At 41.9% G+C, this 20,981-nt stretch overlaps 1 protein-coding gene and 1 long non-coding RNA gene across 3 annotated transcripts; one reads left to right on the top strand and one right to left on the bottom strand.

Annotated features, from left to right (window-relative positions):
• Nucleotides 1-9,055: 9,055 nt before the first annotated feature.
• Nucleotides 9,056-14,930, bottom strand: LOC124182436 (aspartate aminotransferase, mitochondrial-like). Of its 2 annotated transcripts, none has more exons than XM_046569737.1 (8): nucleotides 14,732-14,930; nucleotides 12,958-13,117; nucleotides 12,679-12,807; nucleotides 11,627-11,845; nucleotides 11,230-11,386; nucleotides 11,040-11,138; nucleotides 10,579-10,895; nucleotides 9,056-10,385 (listed from the first exon to the last, which is right to left on the bottom strand). In XM_046569737.1, the coding sequence occupies exons 2-8, from the start codon at nucleotides 13,072-13,074 to the stop codon at nucleotides 10,263-10,265; spliced, it is 1,161 nt and encodes a 386-aa protein (XP_046425693.1). In that variant the 5' UTR covers nucleotides 13,075-13,117; nucleotides 14,732-14,930; the 3' UTR covers nucleotides 9,056-10,262. The 2 variants fall into 2 exon arrangements, with proteins under 2 accessions (XP_046425693.1, XP_046425692.1); XM_046569736.1 differs by lacking the exon at nucleotides 14,732-14,930 and adding an exon at nucleotides 14,440-14,635.
• Nucleotides 14,613-18,163, top strand: LOC124182448. Its single transcript, XR_006870764.1, has 2 exons — nucleotides 14,613-14,723; nucleotides 17,367-18,163. It is a non-coding gene; the product is annotated as an uncharacterized LOC124182448 (long non-coding RNA).
• The last annotated feature ends 2,818 nt before the right edge of the window (nucleotides 18,164-20,981 follow it).

Raw genomic sequence — 20,981 nt, 5'->3', positions numbered from 1 at the left:
CCTCGGGTTCTTCTTCCTCCTCCTGATCCTGGCTAGAAACTGCAGCCACCCATCAGCCATCACCAAACCCTCCAGCGCATACTCTGCAACACGACTCTCTCTATACTGGGTGGCGACTATTGTCACGCCGTTGGAACGCAACGAGCGTTTCCCAAAGCATTATGTCCACGCGTCGTTGGGTGTATGAAAAAAATCTCCCGGTTCTCGTTACCTCGTATACTTTTTTATTCCAAGAGTATCTACGTCCGTTAAGGATACCGAATGTAACGATTTCGCATATGCCGAGTTTGCGGAACGTGATGGAAATTGAGACGTAGGTAGTTGGATTTTAGGCTTCAGGGAATCCGGGCGGGAGCGAAAAAATTTATAAAATCATTTCACCTATATACACGGTCGTTTCACTCGGCCGGTTACTCGCTCGGCTAATATACAGCTGGACAGCCAGATACGCGGCCAGTTACGAACCAGGCGAGATAATTACAGAGCGCTGTCGGACCGCTAAGTCAAACAACCTAAACATCAGTCTGTTCCTGCATAGGCGCCTCCGTCCGGGGAATGCGGTATGAAACCTATACTCAAACCTTGGCTCAAACCGCATTTTTTCACTCTTCTTTGACGAAAAAGTTCAGGTAAAGAAAAATTCGGCCCAACCAACTAGCTGAAAAAATATCTATGATCATTTTGGTCAAAGCGTGAAACTTGGCTGCAGGGTGAAAAATTTTTGTGTACAACTAAAGTGTAACTCATTTTTCGACTGTGGCTGTGAATAAAAATTATTGTTATAACCGTTTTGTTCCAAAGTTTTCAATTTCTCAACAATTCTGATTAAAGTCTGATAATGTCGATAGATAATAGTATCGACAATTTGTGGAGATACTATACTTTGAATGGATGAAGTTTTGATATCGAAAATAAGTACTAATTAAAAAAAAAAAAAAACTGAACCGGTAGTTGTTCAAAATTCAATTGAAATTCGTCTGAAACTATCGAAACTACAAAAGTTTGAGCCGACGCATGAACCGCTGCTGTTCATATCGCAAAAAAAAAGTGATGAGTAATTTTTAAAAACCTGTTCTCAGTTGGAAGATGTTTCTTTGACATTCAAAGACACGTGTCTCTATTAATTATCGTGTAGTTTGCGGCTCTTCTCGCATTTCCTGCCAATTGCACGCCTATTTTACAACCGATGTTCTAAATTTTCATAAACGTCTGTAATTCTGACAACGTATATTATCAGGGTGTCAGTTTTCAATCAGTACGTAACATTTCCTGCAATTAATTCCGTATTACAACGCTGTTCGTTATTGGCGATGCAATTTCGTCTCGGGTGGTAAGAATTGCGGTATAACGTGAATTCGGGCTCTCATACGCTTGACACACCGGGCAAATAAGCGATAAGTTGTAACAATACTCTTGACATACGCCACTGCGGGTGAGATCCTGCGGGATGGGAACTGGTTTTGTGGTTGTGAAAACGCGCGAGTCCATGTATGTAGAAATCGGTAAGTGTGAGTGCGAGGAGTGCAAGCGGCGAAGAAGGTACGAAAATTATAAAAGTTGAGCCGCGGAGCCATTGCGGATGCCGACCACATCAAACGGCACCGAAAGACATTTGAAATTGGTTTTCCTCGGTCGGGCTGCGGTGTGAAAACATTCGATTATTAGTCAAACACGTGGCCCACGTGGAGGAGCAGAAAGATCGAAGCGCTGCACGCTGCAGCGGCGGGACCGCCGGACCCGGAGGCTGGGAACAAATTTGTTCTTCTATTGTACTGCGCCCCATTCTGTTCCCTAACTTGTAACCTGCACGCCGATTCCTTCACTTAGCCCTCCTTTCATATCGTCACAATCACGAGTCGAGAACTCCCAGGCAACGAGATCCCCCTGCATCGTATATACATATACAATTACGCTTTCTTTTTTAAATGTTCAACTCGACCACTCGTATATCTTGCGTGACGAGTGACGAGGTAAACGTGTCTTGTTAGACACATCCTCTCCCCCTCTTCCACCCCTCACCACCGACTGATTGATTAAAATTATTATAATGATATATTAATGCAATTGCACCGATAACGACAACCTGCACGTCGCGAGAGAATTTCGCTTTGTCATTGCGTCGTTGAACCGGATTTTATGCATGCATCGGTATTTTATACTGCCGATTTTTTCACACGTCAAGCTCGCTCCGCCGCTTATCGAACCCTCGTTACAAAGTCGAAACTTCAATCCACATATCGTTTCTTTGCCGATTTTTCCACCGATTTTCAACCGATTTCTCTTCCAACCGACTCCTTATCTATCCACAAATTGAAGTGCGATTATTCAAGCATGTTATAACTCGTTGAGCCAGCTGTTTAAAAGTGACTAAAATCGCAAAAGCATAAAATCGGCGTAAATCGGATTACACGAGGAGTGTCGTTGACTGCAACGTCGCGTGCGGAGGGGTGATCGAACCGCAGCTTATTGTTGGGAACACCAGGAGTTAACTTCAGGCTTTCCATTCGGCATAACGATTTTAGAATATCTGTGACAATCCTGTCCTGTGCGTAGCTGGAGCATCGACCACGACAAAAGAATGAAACTACTTACAAACAAATATTTGTAAACGTATAATACAGAGGTAAATAAATAGATCCATACACATAGACCGATATTTGTACGGTTCGTGGATAGTGGGGGGCCCGGTTTTGAGCCGAGCAAACAATGCTTCGCAAAGAAATTCCCAGGGACCACCGACAAGCAGTTTTTCACTTCGGATCCTTGCGGTGTATACCTCGGTAGGCAACCGTGACCCTGGTACAGTTTGGTAGACTCTTCACCTTGAAGATGGTCACCCTCTGTCCTTCTCTCGCCGGGACCCACTATTCATTCCCTTATATTTCCCGCAGTTCGGCGGGCTAATCGATTTGAAATTGGGCCCGTGACTGACGATCCTTCGGACCTCTCTCTCGCTCTCTCCCGCGGTCCCATTTCTTTTGGAAAGAGCGAAGACCACCCCGCGACGGGACTGACGCAAGCATTCTATGTTCGCTTCGCTTCACCGTCGGCAAACTTCGCCAACATCCGGACAGTATCGCCGATCCGAGGATCGATTGCAACAGGTCCGATCCACCCGAACTGATCGGAAATGAAATTAGAAACGGATTCGACGAACGCTTGCCGGCGAAACCAAGCTGCGGATTCTTCACCGGCTCTCAAATATTCGAGCCAAGGGACCAACCCTCTGGCCGGTGAAAATATATGTTCAATCTTCAAGAAATCTCGAATTTTTGAAAATGGCACGGGTTCCATAGTAAGTATTTGATCAATTAGATTAGTCATAAATCGATTCTGATGGATATCGTTATATACCTAATAATTGATATCGAATACACAGGTTTTTTCTTTCAACTACCGATTTCTTAACCGATTTTACGGCCAATTTGTGAAGAAATACATGTATTCCCGACGCATTCAAACCGGCCACGTCGATTTCCCAACCGATCTTTCAGCGAGGCTACATACATGCGATTATATTCTCCGAATGACTTGTGAATGAATATCAAGAGGATGCTTTCAAACCGAATGTAATTTAGACGATAAAACGGAGCCAAATCATCGACACGCAATTCCCGCCGCTAGCTGGATCTCCATCCCTCCGTCCATATACCCATAACCGTATGTACCAGCATATACTATAGGAAAAGAGGAGAATCGGTTAATTTACCAATTAACGTCAATATATATTTGACTTTGGTTTAATGCGCGAAAGTGATTTCATGGCAGGCGAGAGACGAACCGATCTCCTCACCGTGATCGAATCGTCTGGATATGTAATTATCTCCGATACTTACTTCGGTTGTACACGAATAGTTTCCTAAGATCGGTCTTACAGTGATTAAACCGGTATCCTCAAGACTTCACCGCAGGTGAAATCGGGTCAATTAAAAAATCTTTTTTGGGATTCCTCTCAACGCTTTATATTCCGCAATAAATTTTTTCATAATTTCTGTAAAAGATCGATCAGTCGAGTATACAATTGAATACCTTGGCCAAGCTGACGACTTTAGAAAAGTCTTGATCGTCCGGCAGTTAGTTCGTCGAGCACTATTACCGATCTCCGAACGAGCCTTGCCGCTCCTGCGCAGGAAGGGTGTGAGGTGGATCCTCTTCTTCGCGGTTCTGCTCCCCGTCAGGATCGGCATCGGTGCTCTCCCTGCAGAGATATTTCAACAATTCCGAACGCCTCGTAAACCTCACTCTTCGCCTTGGACGCGGCGTGGTGTACGTGTATGGTAGCGTCGGGAAACAAGAAAGGGCTTATACGGCCTTAAAGTGGTTGGTTGCCTCGCCATGCCGTGCCTCGGAGGGCCGCCACTCCCAATTTGTTGTGGAGTTAGTGGAACGGCCGAATCTGTGCGCGAGGCTAAGTGTGCAGGATGCATACTAGGTGGACCGAGCGTTATGGCAGAACCCGAAAACCGCTCGTTCCTCACCCCGAGAGGAGGAGAGAAGGAGAAGCCGAAGAAGAAGAAGAAGAAGAAGAAAAGGACGAAATCGTGTCGGATACAACGTTTTTTCCCATATCTAACCATGACTCCCTTCCATTACCTCGTTCCCGAGTCAGTTTTGTGGATAAAACATAACTACACACATTAACGGGGTGAAAAAACGGGCCGAACCAAAGTGAAAGGAGAAACAAAAAACTTTTGGAGATATTTATTTAACCGAATACCGTTCACGGATTATTTTTGGTTTACGGTAGGACGTCGGGCTGAATACCGCGCATGCTAATCCTTGAATACGACATCGTGGCACCAAAATTCATATAAGGATCGTACAGGATCGTACATCGGTGATTAGCTAGACGTCGGATCCTCGTAACTCGGTCTTAAAGAAAACTGCTTGGCCTTAATTTCGGAGTTGAGCCTGGACTTGAAGTGTGAACGAATGTCATTTCTCGCCGATTTATTACCGATCATGAGCGGTGTTGTTCGAAATTCTGGACCGTCGCAAGTTTTTGAGTTTAAAAAAGTTTCAGTCATCATCGGTTAGTTGTTATCGATACCGATCTTGACGAATCGCCAAAAAATCGGCAATGATTACGAAGAAAAATACTCGAGACTGTGTCACATGGAACAAATTTGCGTGACGCACAAGCTTGTCAACTTCGGGTCCCAAAGAATCGGCACGAAGTGTGGTCTGCTAATGTGTCGTGGGCTTTGCAGCACGAATAGCAAGGCTTTGGATATTTTTCAAGACTATCGGGTTGACGCTGTTGATGCATGTAAACGTGGGTCAGCTCCGTCCGCATACGTGTGTCTAGGTATGATCGTCGAAGCCACGGAGGCGCGTTTGGCCGAGTAAAAGGAGGAAGATCCTCCCCCGGTCGACGAAGAAGAGGCTCTCGTAGTTCGGGCTTCGGGCACGCCCTCCCCGAGCACAAAGCGGCCTGTGGTATAAATTGGTTTGTTTGCCGCGGAGATGAAAGGGGCCGCTAAATGCTATCTTTAAGGTGTCGGATCAACGCAAATGTGGCTGAGTTACTCGTGATTATAGGATACCCCAGGCCCGGTCCATGCCTCGTTGCCGAAGCACCCGCAGCGGCGTCATATCCCGGGGAATCGATCCCCTGACGATTTTTTATCCCTCCATCCATCCGTAAGCACCGATCATCCTTTTGATCCACCGCAGCTGTGGTTTTCACTTCGGAAATTGACATTTTTTATCCAACCTTTGTCGAATTCCTTCAAACTGAAAATTCCAGGATCTTATGAACATTTGCTGATGTTCTCTTTTACACATTTCCCGTTGTGCTAAGAAAATCGGTAAGCGTTCAATTTTTAAAAATAATTATTCATAACCGGATATAACGTACTCAATAAAATCGTAAAAAATTAAATAAAATTCAGTCTTCTCCTCAACGATTTGTCGCCGATTTCTTCTTAAGCCTTCGCGATGACCGATTTTTTTTTTCGTTTATAGTCCACATCCACAGACAGGTACGAAGGTCATAATTATTTAGACTCAATTCTCGTGTATCCAATTCCGACGACTAATTACAGAGTTTACAAATCGTTATTGAGTGATTTTTTTTTGATACTTGTGTATATACATCTTATATTTACAATTTTTTTTTCCCTATATTGCCAAGACAAAGTCCGCGAAGGATTTGGCGTGAGGTGAGATGTGTTTTTTTTTTTTTCCATGAGGATGGAACGAAGCATGTACGCCACTGCCAGTCCGTCGATTTCTCTCTCCCTCTCGGCTCGTCTCTCTCGCGCCTGTTCTTTGCCGCGGCAAAGATGTGTAGGTAGGGTACGGGGAGAGTTGAACGAGCAAGCGAGCTCGGCAGACATTATACTACAAAATAATAATTCATAAATTATACGTGGTGCGTCTGTTTAGTGCGGTGGCTCTCGCAAGTCGTTTCTTATACCGATCTTCTCCGCTGCGGCACCTCCGCGTTCTCCCATTCCCCCGTAGTCGCGTTAAGCGTTCCTCACACTAATCCACACTGCGGTGAAATCGATTCCACAATTTTATTGGCACACAAGCCTTCACATCTATGTATACATATATACATTACACACACCTACAACCTGCATAACCGAAAATTCATTATACCAGCCATTAGCAACACGTAAATCGGCACCGCCGATTTCTCGCCGAATAAGAACCAGGAGCAGATTTTTATTTGACCAACATTTTTCACCGCAAACTTTGATTTGTTATGAAAGGCTCTCACGTTTCGCTTGCATTCTGTTTTTTTTTTTTTTTTTTTACCCCTCTTATCTCCCGCGATAATAAATATTTACAGTTCCATGTAAAAACGCTCTGATTAATCTGTACGAGATCAAAATAACCTCAACTCGAAATCGGTTCAGTCAGTTTTTTTTTTTTTTTCTTGTGCGGGCGCTCTTTTACTCGCGAAAGTCTTAGCGGAAAAGAGCCAACACAGAAACGACAGATCGCGGCAGCCGCGTTTTGATCTGCATAACCAGTAGCCTGCTTGTGTGTAATTTACATTAATTTCTAAGCCTCATTTTGCTATTTCGTAGATCGAGATTTCATCTGTCTCGTTTATACGGCAGCTGCGGTAAAGTATATTTCTCATATTTATTGTAGGCATGTGTATTTATGAATACCGGGTAGTAGATATAGGTATAGATACGTGTAAGATACGAGGTGTTCTTTGGCCGTATTAATATAATCATCTGATATAAAAGCAAGAAAAAAAATCGTCCGTTATATTGTATTATATGTACAACTGTGCGTTTGTGCTCGTGAAAATTTTAGATCGGCGCAGATTACGCTCTCGAAACTGCCGAGACCAATTATTACAGTCTTGGTAAGTCACCGTTTTACTTGTTTATAACTGCGCTCTGCCTCTCTAAGCGTGTCGATTTATTAAACTAATTAGAGCGCGCCGGTCGTACGAGGATTTATAAAAATAATCCGAAAAAATTCATGCAATTAGAAGCACGTTTAGAACCGGATATTCGAACAAAAAGTTAATAAATATTTCTTTCGCTTAGAAAGTTGAACGCCTGTTTTGCATTCAGACTAAACAGTTGACGATTATTCGGTAAAATTGATGTCTAAAATTGGTTGAAAATCGATCATACTTTTATTTTACTCCGATTGTTATCTACAGATACGTTTTTTAACGTTTCCTTGTAAAATCTTGTCGGAAATTCGACCACGTGACACTCGATACGGCGAAATCGGTACGCCGCTCGACTCGTCCATGCTGCACGCTGCAGTTTAATGTTATTAAATAAAAAGCTGGGGGCGTATAAGAGAGTTTTCGGAAGGCGGGCACCTTTCTTAGTCGCACCGATCCCCCGTACCCGAAAAACCGGCAACTCATCACACTTGTTTTCCGCCTGCCCGCGATTAGGTCTCCGCCACCTGGGGGGCCGAACCTTTCACACCTTTCACACCTTCGAGTTTCCTTTGTACACGTTCCTCTACGCCTGAAAGGCCCTCCACCCGGCAAAGGATAACACCGACGGAAAATCGGCGCTTCGCACCACCGACGTATAATTTTTTTCCCAATTTGATCATCACCTTTCAGACAATGATTATTCATCGAAGGATATATGTACGTCATTTGCTTCGAATAATGCAGGGAATACCAGCGGAATCGGTGGTCGGGACTATCCAAGTTTTGGTAAAATCATCTCAGCATTTTGGTAAAATCAAGTGGCAAGTGTCATCAGAAAACAGCGATCGGTAATAACAAAAATCACCAATTTCGGGTACAATCTCATTAGAACCGAACTGTGATTGACTTGAGCAATATGAAGACACGTGTATCTATAAATGTTATAAAATCCTAATATTGAAATAGTAGCAATATAGATCGGAAATCGGTGATAGAAAATTAGCGATTTTGAGCGTAATCTACTGTTTATTTATTTTATGAATACTGAGATCGTGAATATCGGTAAATAGTCTTAAAAAAATATCGTCGTCAATTGTAAGTAACCGGAAATCGGCAAGTCGATGCATAAATCCTTCATGATCTAATAACAATTCAATGTATTTAGCGATTTATTAAGCAGGTACAGTTAAGCGATACATATTGAGAAGGTAATTCACCTTAAATAGTAATAAATCGGAAATCGGTTATAAGAAATGAGCGATTTTGAGTATAATCTACTGTTTATTGATTCAATGAATACCAAGACGGCATGTAACTGTAATGCGATGTAAATGTCTAAAAAATATTATCGTCAAGTGGAAATAATCGAAAATCGGCAAGTTTGTCTCTGAATCCTTGATGATCTGGTAACAACTTGACGTATATAACGATTTATTAAACAGGTACAGCTAAGCGATACATATTGAGAAGGTAATTTACCTTAAATAGTAACAATATAAATCGGCAATCGGTTACAGAAAATGAGCGACTTTGAGTATAATCTACCGTTTATTGATTCAATGCACACCGAGATCGGCATGTAACTGTAATGCGATGTAAATGTCTAAAAAATATTATCGTCAAGTGGAAATGATCTAAAATCGGCAAGTCTGTGCCTGAATCTGTAACGATCCGGTAACAACGTGATGTGTTAAGCGATTTATTAAACAGGTGTAGCATATTGAGTAGACGTGGTTATAAAGTTAAGCGATACATACTGCGAAGGTAATTTACCTTAAGCTGCGTCAAGTGGTCGGATACGTGAGAAAGAAAATCGGTTTAATTATCGAGGTTACGTCCTTTGAGTAACAAGAATACGTTAGAGAAAATAGGATAAAAAATGCAGCGTGTCTAAAGAGCTAAGAACAGTATTTTACACTATTTTAGGATTACTATACCTGCCGATGGATAGGGAGAGGGAGGGGGGGGGGGGGGAGGGGGGGCGATGTAGGTATACATTGCCGTACCTGAGTAGCGGGCCAGGAGGCCGTCTTTTCGTCGAAGATACAAAGGAGGCCATAAACGTCAGCTTTTTAATTTATCATCGCCGGCTGCAGTGTGGGTAATCTAATTAATTTAATGACCGATAAAGCATTTGACGCCTCTCCCGTTGTACCCGCCACCAGCTCGCGTCGCGTAAGGGTGTGACATGATTCTTTGAAAACAATTACTCAGCTACCTGCACACTTGTCAATTGATTCGAATACCACAGGACTAAAAAATTTCGATCGTGAATACAGCGTGTTTGAAAAGGCGCGCCGTTTGTACCGCCAGCAGCAAAATGATACGGCAATTCTATTCTGTTTCTTCCCTTAACGCAACTTTCTTGACAAATAACAGAAAAAATTAATATATATATATATATATATGCACACAATGGAAGGAAAACGAATCGGGAAAAGACAAAGGGCTCCTTCACCCCAGAAGCCAAGATTTTATCTCGAGGTTTCTCCTGTTCGGTGGCAAAACACTTCGGGACCGTAAAAAAGCTATTTGTTCAGCCCCTAATGGAGGTCGGAGTCTGCTTTGGGGTGGAATGTCGACGGAATCCTGAGATCGTCGGAATCAGAAATTTCTTTCAGACTGTATCCGACGTAGATGAATCTATTCCGTGCGAAATAATCTGCAAATTGCATGTAATCGAGTGCGACATTTGTGCGAGTGGAAAATTAAACATTTTTATATTGCAATGGTGTTTTGCACACAAATTTTTTTTTTCTATTCATTCGCCTTCGAATTATTGTCGCGACACATTATAATACGCCCGTACATATCCGTGGAGATAATAATATCAGTGAATCCCAAAATCTTTGTTAAAATTCTTCTACAAGCTGCAGCAGCCGTAATGACCTCACTTTGTAGCATCGTGCAGTGCTCTGGCAACGAGTTCAACATTTCTGGAATTCACACCGGCCATACATATCCGGCCGTCTGTCGATGCGTAAACACTGTACTTCTCCCTCATTCTTTTGACCTGAAAAAAAATAAAAATAAAAAAAACGGTGCGGTTTCATTGATCGGGTGTATAAAGCGACTGAGAGGATCCGAAGTCCGTTTCAGAGACAGAAACCAAAGCAACATCTCTAAACCGGTTAAAGGAACGATCATGGGAAGAAAAAATACCAATGGATCGAATTTTGTTTGGGTACACAAACTTGCTCAATTACCTGTTCCGGAGTCATTCCCGTGAAACAAAACATTCCAATCTGATTGGTAACGTGATCCCAGTTAAGTTTCGTGCCGGTTTTATCCAACTCATTCTTGAGCGCCTTTCGAATGGAGTTTATCCTGTCTGTCATGGTCTTCAGGTCCTTGATCCACTGCCTTTTTAGATCTGGATCGGTGAAGATCTCGTTCGCAATCCGTACACCGTTTACAGGGGGACAGGAGTACATCGTACGAATGATGATCTTCAGCTGGGATCTCACTCTGGCAGCTTCATCCGCACTGGCAGTGACAAAGCTCAAGGAACCGACGCGTTCTCCTGGATTTTTGAGAAAATATCAATCAGCCCTGATGTTGGAGAGAGTGGAATCACGGTAAAAGTTCACTTCGTATCGGTGCAACGGGTCGAACGGAAGGTTCGAAAGCTTCTGTCTAGGGAAGTTTATTCGATGTCTTGTCTCACCGTAAAGTCCCAGGTTCTTGGAATAGGTCTGCACGAGTGCAAATTGGTGGCCATCGCGAGCGAAAATCCTGACGGAAGTAGCGTCCTCGTCCAGGTCGCCTGGAGCACGAGAACGAGGATTTTGTTTTTCAAACTTTGAACTGTCAGAAACTGGGTGTTACTTTTTTAAGCATCCAATGTTCCTTATTACCACTTGCCAAGCCCTGGTACGCCATATCGATCAGTGGAAATAATCGCCCCCTTTTTATCGCCCTTGAAATTCCCGCCCATTGTTCCGGGCTCGGATCCACACCGCTGGGGTTGTGCGCGGACGGATGAAGCAGGATAATCGACCCTTCGGGCATATTCTGCAAATGAAAAATTGGGATATTCTCGTCTCGGGGTAAAAATTTCCACATTTCTAATACGGCGGGTAACCGAACCTGACTTATTATACTCATCCGAGAGCTTAGCTTCGTTTTTGTTTCCGCTCACTTGTAACAGCGGGAGAAATAAACTTTCATACTTTTATGAAATTTGTGATAAAACGATTTTGTCATTTATTTATTGAGCAACTATCTTCGTAATGCTGACGACTATGCGGTTACCGATATGTCTTGAAGAACTCCCTCGTAGTCGAAGCATTTCTTTTCGTAATTGTAATACCGGTACATTTTCACCGGTCCAAGATGCCCCAATATCGGCGCGTGAGCAGCGTAGCTTGGATCGCTGATCCAGACCTCATTCGGGCCTCTGTGAAATTTTGAAAAAAATTCCAACCATACGCGAAGTGCTCCGATACCGGCAACTCCTTGTACCGCCGCAATCTGGATAAATGAAAATCGATGTTCTCTGGTAAAAATATTACCGCTTTGCAACGGAGTCAAGAAACAGTTTTAAAAAGTTATACCTAGTCAGGATCCATCAAAATTCGTATTTTTTTTTTTTTTGTAATTCCAATTTCGTAACGTACCTACAAATATTCAAGTATATGCACAGAAAATTTCTCGAAGTTACGCGCTCGTTTGAATTTGAAACTTTGATCGCGTTTTTCTCAAAACTAATGTTTTCAAAGTCGGTGAGCAAGATTTTTCGAAAACGGCTAAACCGATCAGTCTCAAATTTTTACACAAGCTTTATGAATATATTTTTCATTCCTTGATCGAAGGATTTTTTTCGCCAGTAAATATTTTCCGTTTTGTAATCAAGCTAAGGCGAAATTTTTTATGAAAAATCGCAATTTTTATTTTAAAAGTCGCCGTTTTGTTAAAAATTAATATTTTGCTTATTCCTTCGATTAAAGACCAGGTACTACCTTGTATTGACCGAGTCTTTTTTGTTTTTTTCATCGGATGATCCATTCCAGAGATATCTCGCTCACCGCAAGACGCCTTTTTTTAGAGGTGCTCCCGAAGATCGGTTATATCAGCTATGAAAGTCGTTGTATATGTTTAGAAATAAAAAATATGAGAACGAAGCTCAATGTTACCACAGTACATGTATAAATTTTTATAATAAAAAATTGAAACGTCTCTTCATAAAGAATCCTTTGAAAATCGCGTTTTTTCGGCCTCCTGACTAATTATAACCCTTTAAAATCCATTCTCATTCTTCAGATCGATATCCTCGCCCCCTTAATAAAATAAATATCACCGCTTACTCGCCCCTGCTTTATCAGCTCGGAATCATCTCCCAACACCAGCTTGACGCTGTTTAAACAGAAGTCCGCGGAACCGTCAATGGGAAGGTATTCCTTGTGGAGTTTTTTTGCCGCGATTTTTTTCTCCGCCTGAAAATCACGCGCACAGATAACATGGCGACACGTGTTGATTACCTCTCCGTGTCTCGAGAGATCACGGCCGTAAATGATGGAGCTTTCTGTGATAAGTAAAACCGACTGTTATCGATAATTACAGAGGAAATTAGCCTTCCGGATTACCTGACGAACGCACGGCAGCACCCATGGTTGCCCCAATTCGTCCCGATAGACACCCGCGCTGAGATCAACCTTATCGGTATTCGGATCTTGGTTGTAGGCCTCGCCAATTTTCAACATCAAATCCGGAGGCCCAGCCTCGACGTGATTCCACCACGGAGAGCTGAAGGAATTGGGAAAATTTTAGTCATCGTGCACTGAGAGAAATTTTTATTTCCGGTTACCGCTCAGTCCTTAACTATTTTCATTTTTCACTATAATCGAAAAATATAGTTCTAGGTAGAAAATTAAAATTAGTTTTGTAGCTGCTACCGGACAGTCTAGTATCCGTTGCTATTCTCTCTGATTACGATCACTGTTTCTATATTTTCTTGCAACTGTTGCGAAAATTTAATGCTCGTGCAACGATAATTTGACGTTAAAGCCTTGTTTAATTAAAAAAGTAGAGTAAACCGTAGAAACTGATCTTGCGTTGCAATTACCAAAAAAGGATCGTTTTACGCGTATCTCGTTTTTCGTAATTCCAACAACCTTCAAACAGTTTTTTTTAACCATACCTGTTTTACTAAGTTTTTCTAGTTACTATAAAAAATGAAATTTTTCTCAGTGTACTATTACGATCGTTATAAGTACGTCACTCGGTAAAATCAGCGAAATATCAGTGAAAGGTCACTGAGTAATTGGTTTATATGGGGCATTCCATGTCAAATTGGCAGCCCATGTAGTATGATGTTATTGCTGGCTCAAAAGGGTCTCGGGTTTTTTTTCAGATTTTTTTGTACCACTCGTGAGATCTTAACAAATCAAAAGACCAATTCTGAGAATGCTATTTTTAAAAATCTTAAAAACCTCGTGCCGTTTCTATAATTTGAAGTATGATTTTTGAACACAACACGACGATGGGATGTCAATATTTGCTCTATTTTTCACAAGTTTTCAGTTTTCCCTCGTTAAAATTGGAGTTTTCGATTCTTGTTTTTTTTTTTTTTTTCTTGTTTATAATAATTTTCTCACGTTATGCTCCGTTGCACTCATTGCGGTGTTACAAATGAAATAACTGTGATACCGCGGTACTAATTATAAATTGTAAAAAAGAATTGAAGAAGGCTGTAAGTGCCATTTTCTTTTCAAAAAAATAATTCTTCTTAGAAAGTATGCGTATGCGAAGGCCAAAATTTTCTCTAAAAAAAAAAAAACAACAAATATTATCTGGAAGAAAAAATGCCACTCGGAGCCTTTTATAATTTTCCTCTTCAACTAAAAAAAAAAAAAAACAATGAATCGTACACAGAAAGAATTAAATGCACCACTAATTGCCGCCGATAACTTTTACGACAAGTAAAACAATCGACATATTTCCAAGTATAAATTCGACCGATGCCAAAACTGATAAACAATAGAATTTGCGTAATTTCACGACGATTCGCGAGTAGAATTGTACAATTAAAAAATATCCCGCGGTTTATGATGTCAGTATTTTTATACCTTTTGTCTTTCATTGTTGCAGATGCAGGCGGTTGAAGTTAACCGGACGAGCAACGGACAGTGACTGATAACTAAATAAATTCCCGAGGATCGTCGCCACGGTACGAATCATATTGTACGACGTTTCTGGTATAAATGTGACGCCGGGAAAAAACGCGCTTTCTCAGTATTCACCAACTTTTGAGATTACTTTACTTGACGCTCGGCCTTATCGCGCGGCTAATTCATTGTCAGTTCGAAGTAACACGAGCTTGATACCAGTCAAGCGATGAATTTCATAAAACGTACGTACTTGTTTCACATTAACATTAGACACTTGTTTTTCAACAACGAATATCGTGTATTTCTCAACAACTCCTTAATTCTCAGCTAATAATACATCGGTTATATTTTGAACATTGAACCCGATTGAAAATAAAAAAATGGGTACAATCTATTTCGATCGACGTTGTCGGAGAGAGCTTTTACAACATCGCACGTCCGAGCACAAGCAGTGAAATGCTACGCAAGCTGTTCGAGCGCAAATAAGCTCGTATCTGTCGCTATTTTAGTCATAAAAAACGAAGAAGTTGTCGGCGTTGTTGTTGTTTGTAATTTATTGATTACTCAGTTTTACAGTGATCGAAATATGTTTAACGGTGGGACGTACACCGGATAACTATTAATCATTGAGAAATGTCCGCGAAGCGACGTTGCCGATTCTCGCATCCGTCAACCGCCGATTGACCCAGAAATCGAATCGCGTTTGTTGATTAATGGATCTTCGATACGTTTGGCAACCCCATTTTTTTCATTAAATATCAAGAAACCACAAAGGATAACGGTTATTTTTTATGATAAAGTATTCGCATCGTTCATTCTGGAAGCACGAGTAATTTTTCACCTTTGAGTATTGGAAATTCCGTATTCAACTCCACACGCGAAATTGCCTCGACTTTAAAGTCAAATGTCTCTTTAGAACGATTGGCCAGCAATGCTTGAACTTGTTGCGTTCATCCGGATTTAATTTATCTGTATTATATGTGTATACCTGTGAAAATTATATTCTCACATTTCGTTTCGTTTCACGTTCGGACTACCTTACAAGCTGCGCATTAAAAAAAAGTATCTGAAAATAAGGGAATCTGTTTTGTTATTTTTTAAAAACGAGTTGCTCAACGCACCGAACACTGATACGATGTTTGTACACTTGACTCGTTATCGGCGTTACTCGGTAATATTAATTTTCCTTGTCCACTGTTATATGTAATCACTGACGTGACGTAAAATGCGCAGATATATGTATATATATAAGCAACGGATAGGTCATCGGTCGAAACAAACAGAATTAAAAATTTCTACACGACAACAGAAGCCGTAATTTTCATTGAGTCATTTTTTAACGAGAGTTAATTTCAGTCATTTCGTACCCACGTTATTTTTTTATTTTTTTTCTACGTACGCATAATTCACCCCATTGATGAATAATCAAACTTGGGACTAGATATTCTGCCACGCGCGTGTAAGAGGGACAATAATTTAACTTTTATCACATTCGCTCGGTCTGCGCACTATGTAGCAATTGCTGGTGATTTACTGCCCATAATAGACTAATTACTACTTTCTTAGTTCAGGATTGCCCAATTCACTTTAAGTCAACACATCTGTAACCTTATCTAACTTCATCTTTAACACAGTTTGCTCAACCCAGTGTTTAGGGTTAGATATTTTGTGACATTGTCAAATATTCTTCAACAGATTGTAGGAGTCGTCAATCGATGGATTATTTCTTTTATAAGTGGACGCGAACAAAGATTCGTGTATTTATCGTTAGACCACAAAAGCAGCAAGATAAAAAGAAAACAAAAAGAAAAATAAAAAAAAGAAGAAGGAATCGCTCGTGGAATGGTCAGCATCTTTTCGTTTCGAGGGAAATTCGCACGTTGGAAGCATTTGGCGAAAAATATAGTTCACATGGGTATTTTTTTTTTTTTTTTTACAAGAAACTGTGACGTGTCGAGTAAAACCTGCTCTTCTTCTCTCCTCCGTGTGCATACCAGAGAAATCGTGGGACTGGATAGTTCACCCGGGCGCGTTTAAATACGGATAAAAGCTCGAGTTTTCTTGGTCATCTTTCAGCAGTGTGCGTAGACACGTACGACTAATTGTCGTAACATGTGCAGCGGGGTAAGAAAGGCGGGAGTCGTCGCATATTATATACTCGGTATAATTTACATGGAGGAAATGGATGTCGCTGGGTATAAGAAGTTAATGATTACACGTAGTTAGAGACTCCGGAGTACCTACAATCTGCATCGAGGGTTCTGGCCTTCTGGCTACCGGTGAAACAGGGAAAGGGAGGATGAAAAGAATACGCGGAGTAATTTCACGTGCAGCAACCGCACCGCGCGCGGGATCATGGAGGATGCAACGGGGCATCGAGGAGGAGGGTTCGTCCTTTCCGTACCTCGACGTCGAAGGGGGATATCTTGTTAGTGCGAGAGGAAGAGGCGTTCGCCGTGTTCGCGTTCCGTATTCCACTCCGACATGAACGGGCACACATCGTCCTGCTTGGTGCACGTGCAGAGGGTCCGCTATTCAGCGTATGGCGACCACCGGCAACTACCTGCAATCCATTTAATCAGCCACCTATGCGGTCTCGCGATGTTGATACTGGACTCTCTGCCCACATATGCGACTCGTTCGTACTTTTGCACGCTACGTGCGTTTGTCATCGACTGACATATGCCTGTCATCGTAAGCGAAGCCACTCTTTCCCCGATGCCGCTCCACTCGGCGTCCTCGATGAAAAACGGCGGAAACCTCACGGCGCGACGTGTATTACAAATGTCCTTCGATTTTACTCGCCGATAGTTTTCCTCTTTGATACGATAAGCCGATGCTGATACGCGTCGATGAATATTTATATGCGACATTTTTCCTTGCAGGGACGACTTGGCGGACAATCGAATTCTGATATAGCATTGGATTCGGGTAACGGAACATCGGAGGTCCGAGGAATGGCGAAATGCGTGACCAAGATGAACAAAGACGACCACATCCTCAGGGGAGCAGTTTGCGGCGAGACTCAAGTTTTCTTATTATAATTAAGGCTTCGGATACTCGACGTCGATGCGTCTCTCCCGATGGTCGTGAATGTCGGTTTTAACGTGTCAAAAACCAAGAGGAGAAACAGGATACGAACGTCATCCTACATCCGACCACTTCCTTGAACCGACGTTTCGAAATCGGCAAAAATTTATCGCCGATCGTTATTTGCGTGAAAGGAGAAAGAGGAGAAAATATTACGTACGAATAACCGAATAACGACCCGACTATTCTTCGTCACTCTCAAGATTCGCTCCGGAAGTTATTCGACTCCGCAAACCTCATGGCGCGTCATCGAATATCTTTACAGCTCGGTACGACCACTCAACAAATCAACAACAGCTACACTCACTCGTCAGTTTTATCGGCACGAAAGGAAGAGACCGAAGCGTACGAAGGGGAGACTGTTTCCGGCGATCACTTCACGTCGCTTGCACTCGGAAACGCTCGACGATTCATCATCGAGTAAATCAGTAGGTAGGCAGTATTTTAATAAATAACAGTCAACGCGAAGAGGCTGCAGTAATTGGGATCCTCGGTGAAAGCGTTTTTCAGCAAGCCAACTTCCAGGGAAATTCTTACGATGTATAAATATTACAGACGCAAATAAATTACACCAATGAAAATGCTTTATCGACGCCACGTGTTTCCGGATTGTGAAGGTAAAAAACTAGACCGATTTTACAATAATTTGGAATCTTTGCAACAATATGCATCGCGAATATTTACGAATCCTTGTTTCCAACCCAAACATATTTGCAGTCGAAAATATGAAACTTTAACTCTTACGCTTTCGCGCGAGCCGCCAGTTAATGGGGATCGAATCGAGGATCGATTTCCGTGTGTAGTCGGGATCCTCTCTTCATCGACGCCTCGCACGCTATGCATAATGCGATGCTCAAATTATTGGGGATGTCTGATGCAGCTGCCCAGCTCACATGATGCGCCATGGGCTACACTCATCCCTATACATCAGGTATCCAAACCGAAAACAAAACCCGAACCAACATGTAATAGGCAAGTTTCATCTTGCATATACGCGTATTTCGAATTTGCACTTTCACGGTTGGAAGTGAGTTGGTGAAAAATCTCCAACGATTAAACGGCAGACGAAAATTTCACAATCTCAGGCCCATAGTCGTACGTTTTCTATTTTACTGACGCGTAGGAGACGCTCACTTAATCTTTCCACTATTCTGTTCTTCAGACATCGTATAACTGGTTGACGATACTTCGTCTTATCTATATGGCCGCTACTGTAACCGGAGCTGTAAACGGGGAGTGAAGTAAATTCGGGTAACTGACATCGCTTTAATTAACCAAGGCAAACAATGATGTAACGACTGCTTATCGTCTGATTCAACGATACAAGGTGTTCTTTTCCTGCAACTGGAATATGCCTAAGATAATCGATGCTTTTTCTAGCAAAATCCGTTCCGCAGTTTTACAATTACGAATATCCGACCACCGATATTATACACAGTGTGTAAATACACGCAGACAATCAATCTTTCGCTTCGGGGGTTTAACAAAGTGCAGGAGATGACCGATGGTACGATTCGCATAACGAACCGACGACTGGCCTCTGAATATCCATTCAGTCCGTGGATCCACCGGTCATTGTTCAAGTTTTAAAATCGTATGCAACATGATCGGAAATATGTGTCTCGAACGGTCCGGGCGTCGATGTAAGAATGCGGCGGCATCGGCGTCGCGGCTGAAAAGGCATTAACATCGGTACACCGACCGGTCATTTAGTTGTCAGGATAAACTACACACTGCCCGATTTCACCCCGCGGATCATCGACTTGAATAAGAATGCGCACATCCTCATCCGTCAAGTATCACTCAAACAAACACATGCGTATACCTGATTCACACAGTTGCTACCGCGTCTGCACGCGACTATAATATATAAATGCGTATATCCTCACCTCGTTGGTTCAGAACTGTTATGTTTTATACCTCTGCCGTGATTGTACACCAATTGCAATTCGAACGCAATCTCGCACTGAGAGAAATTTTTATTTCCGGTTACCGCTCGGTCTTTGACTAATTTCATTTCTTACCGCAATCGAAAAATATACCTGCAAGTACAAAATGAAAATTAGTTTTCTAGCTGTTACCGGAAAGTCTAGTATCCGTTACTGTTCTTTCTCATTACGATCAGTGTTACTATATTTTCTTGCAACTGTTGCGAAAATTCAATTCTTGTGCAAGAATAAATTGACGTTTAAGCCTTGTTTAACTAAAAAAGTAGAGTAAACCTCAGAAACTGATTTTGCGTTGCAATAACCAAAAAAAGATCGACAGTAGCGCAAAATGGTTAGGCGTACCTCGTTTTTCGTAACACCAACAATATTCAAACAGTTTTTTTTAGCGATACCTGTTTTACTCAATTTTTCTAGTTACTGTAACAAATGGAATTTTCCTCAGTGCGGGGCTTAATTGTTATATTGTTTGGGCTGAGATATGGATTTTTTTTCATGTTCATCGCGATGGACACGTAGTCAAGTGTTGATCATTTGACATTTCGATAGTGGGCCAAAAAGGAATGTCTGATAACTAAACGGTCCAATGCCAGCGAAATTCGTAAGAAACTGAGGGACACAGGTACGTTAAGTGCGTGTAAAATTAGAAAACATGCGGTAAATTTTGAAAGAATGTAATAACGAAGCTGCGTAATTTGAAAATAAATAATAATTTAATAACCCAAGTTTTCACCGAGTGATATATACCTATACGTATAATTTCTCACTCCGTGCCAAGTTTATAAAAACGTCTTGTATTCTTACAGCTATCGTTGTAGATGAAGAACGATGATCAGATTTCATTATATACGTGTGCAATTTCTGCTGAGCCAGATATCCGTGTAGATTTATTTATCTCCGTAAGTATCTCGCGCAACTACTCGGTCGGTTTTATTTACTTGAGCATATATATCGCAGCCGGGCTGTCCAAAGTCGATATATTTCTTTGAGACGTAGGTACGTTGTACCTCCGCCTAGGTGTGTAACAATGTGGAAATGTGGTTAGATGGTCGGTTACGTGGGCGAGCTGTGGATGGAACCGCCATTTTGTTTTCTTCCTTCTCCGTGTAAGTATTTTAAGCGGCGGGCCGGGCATCACAAGAGAGAGAGTATAGAAATATATAAGTATTTATCGCGGTGTGTAATTATGCAAATCGTCTGCATGTTTAGTACCATTAAATTACCGGCTTGCGCATGCGGTCGTACTATATATCTAAGATATATATTAACCGCGACTATAATACACGTACGTGTATATGTGTGTATGTACGGCGAAAGATGGCAGAGGTATACATGGGCTGTATAGTCATGTACCTGAATCCGTGTAACACGCGTATCTAGGTAGGAATACGTGTATATCTGCGCGCGTGTGTGTGTGTGTGTGTGTAAATCACTTGGGTACATATAACGTAAACTTAATCTATA

Source organism: Neodiprion fabricii, chromosome 5 (assembly GCF_021155785.1).
Source record: "Neodiprion fabricii isolate iyNeoFabr1 chromosome 5, iyNeoFabr1.1, whole genome shotgun sequence".
NCBI classification, from domain to species: domain Eukaryota; kingdom Metazoa; phylum Arthropoda; class Insecta; order Hymenoptera; family Diprionidae; genus Neodiprion; species Neodiprion fabricii.
Note: the sequence above shows the minus strand (reverse complement) of the source record. Positions and strands in the feature narration are given on the sequence as shown.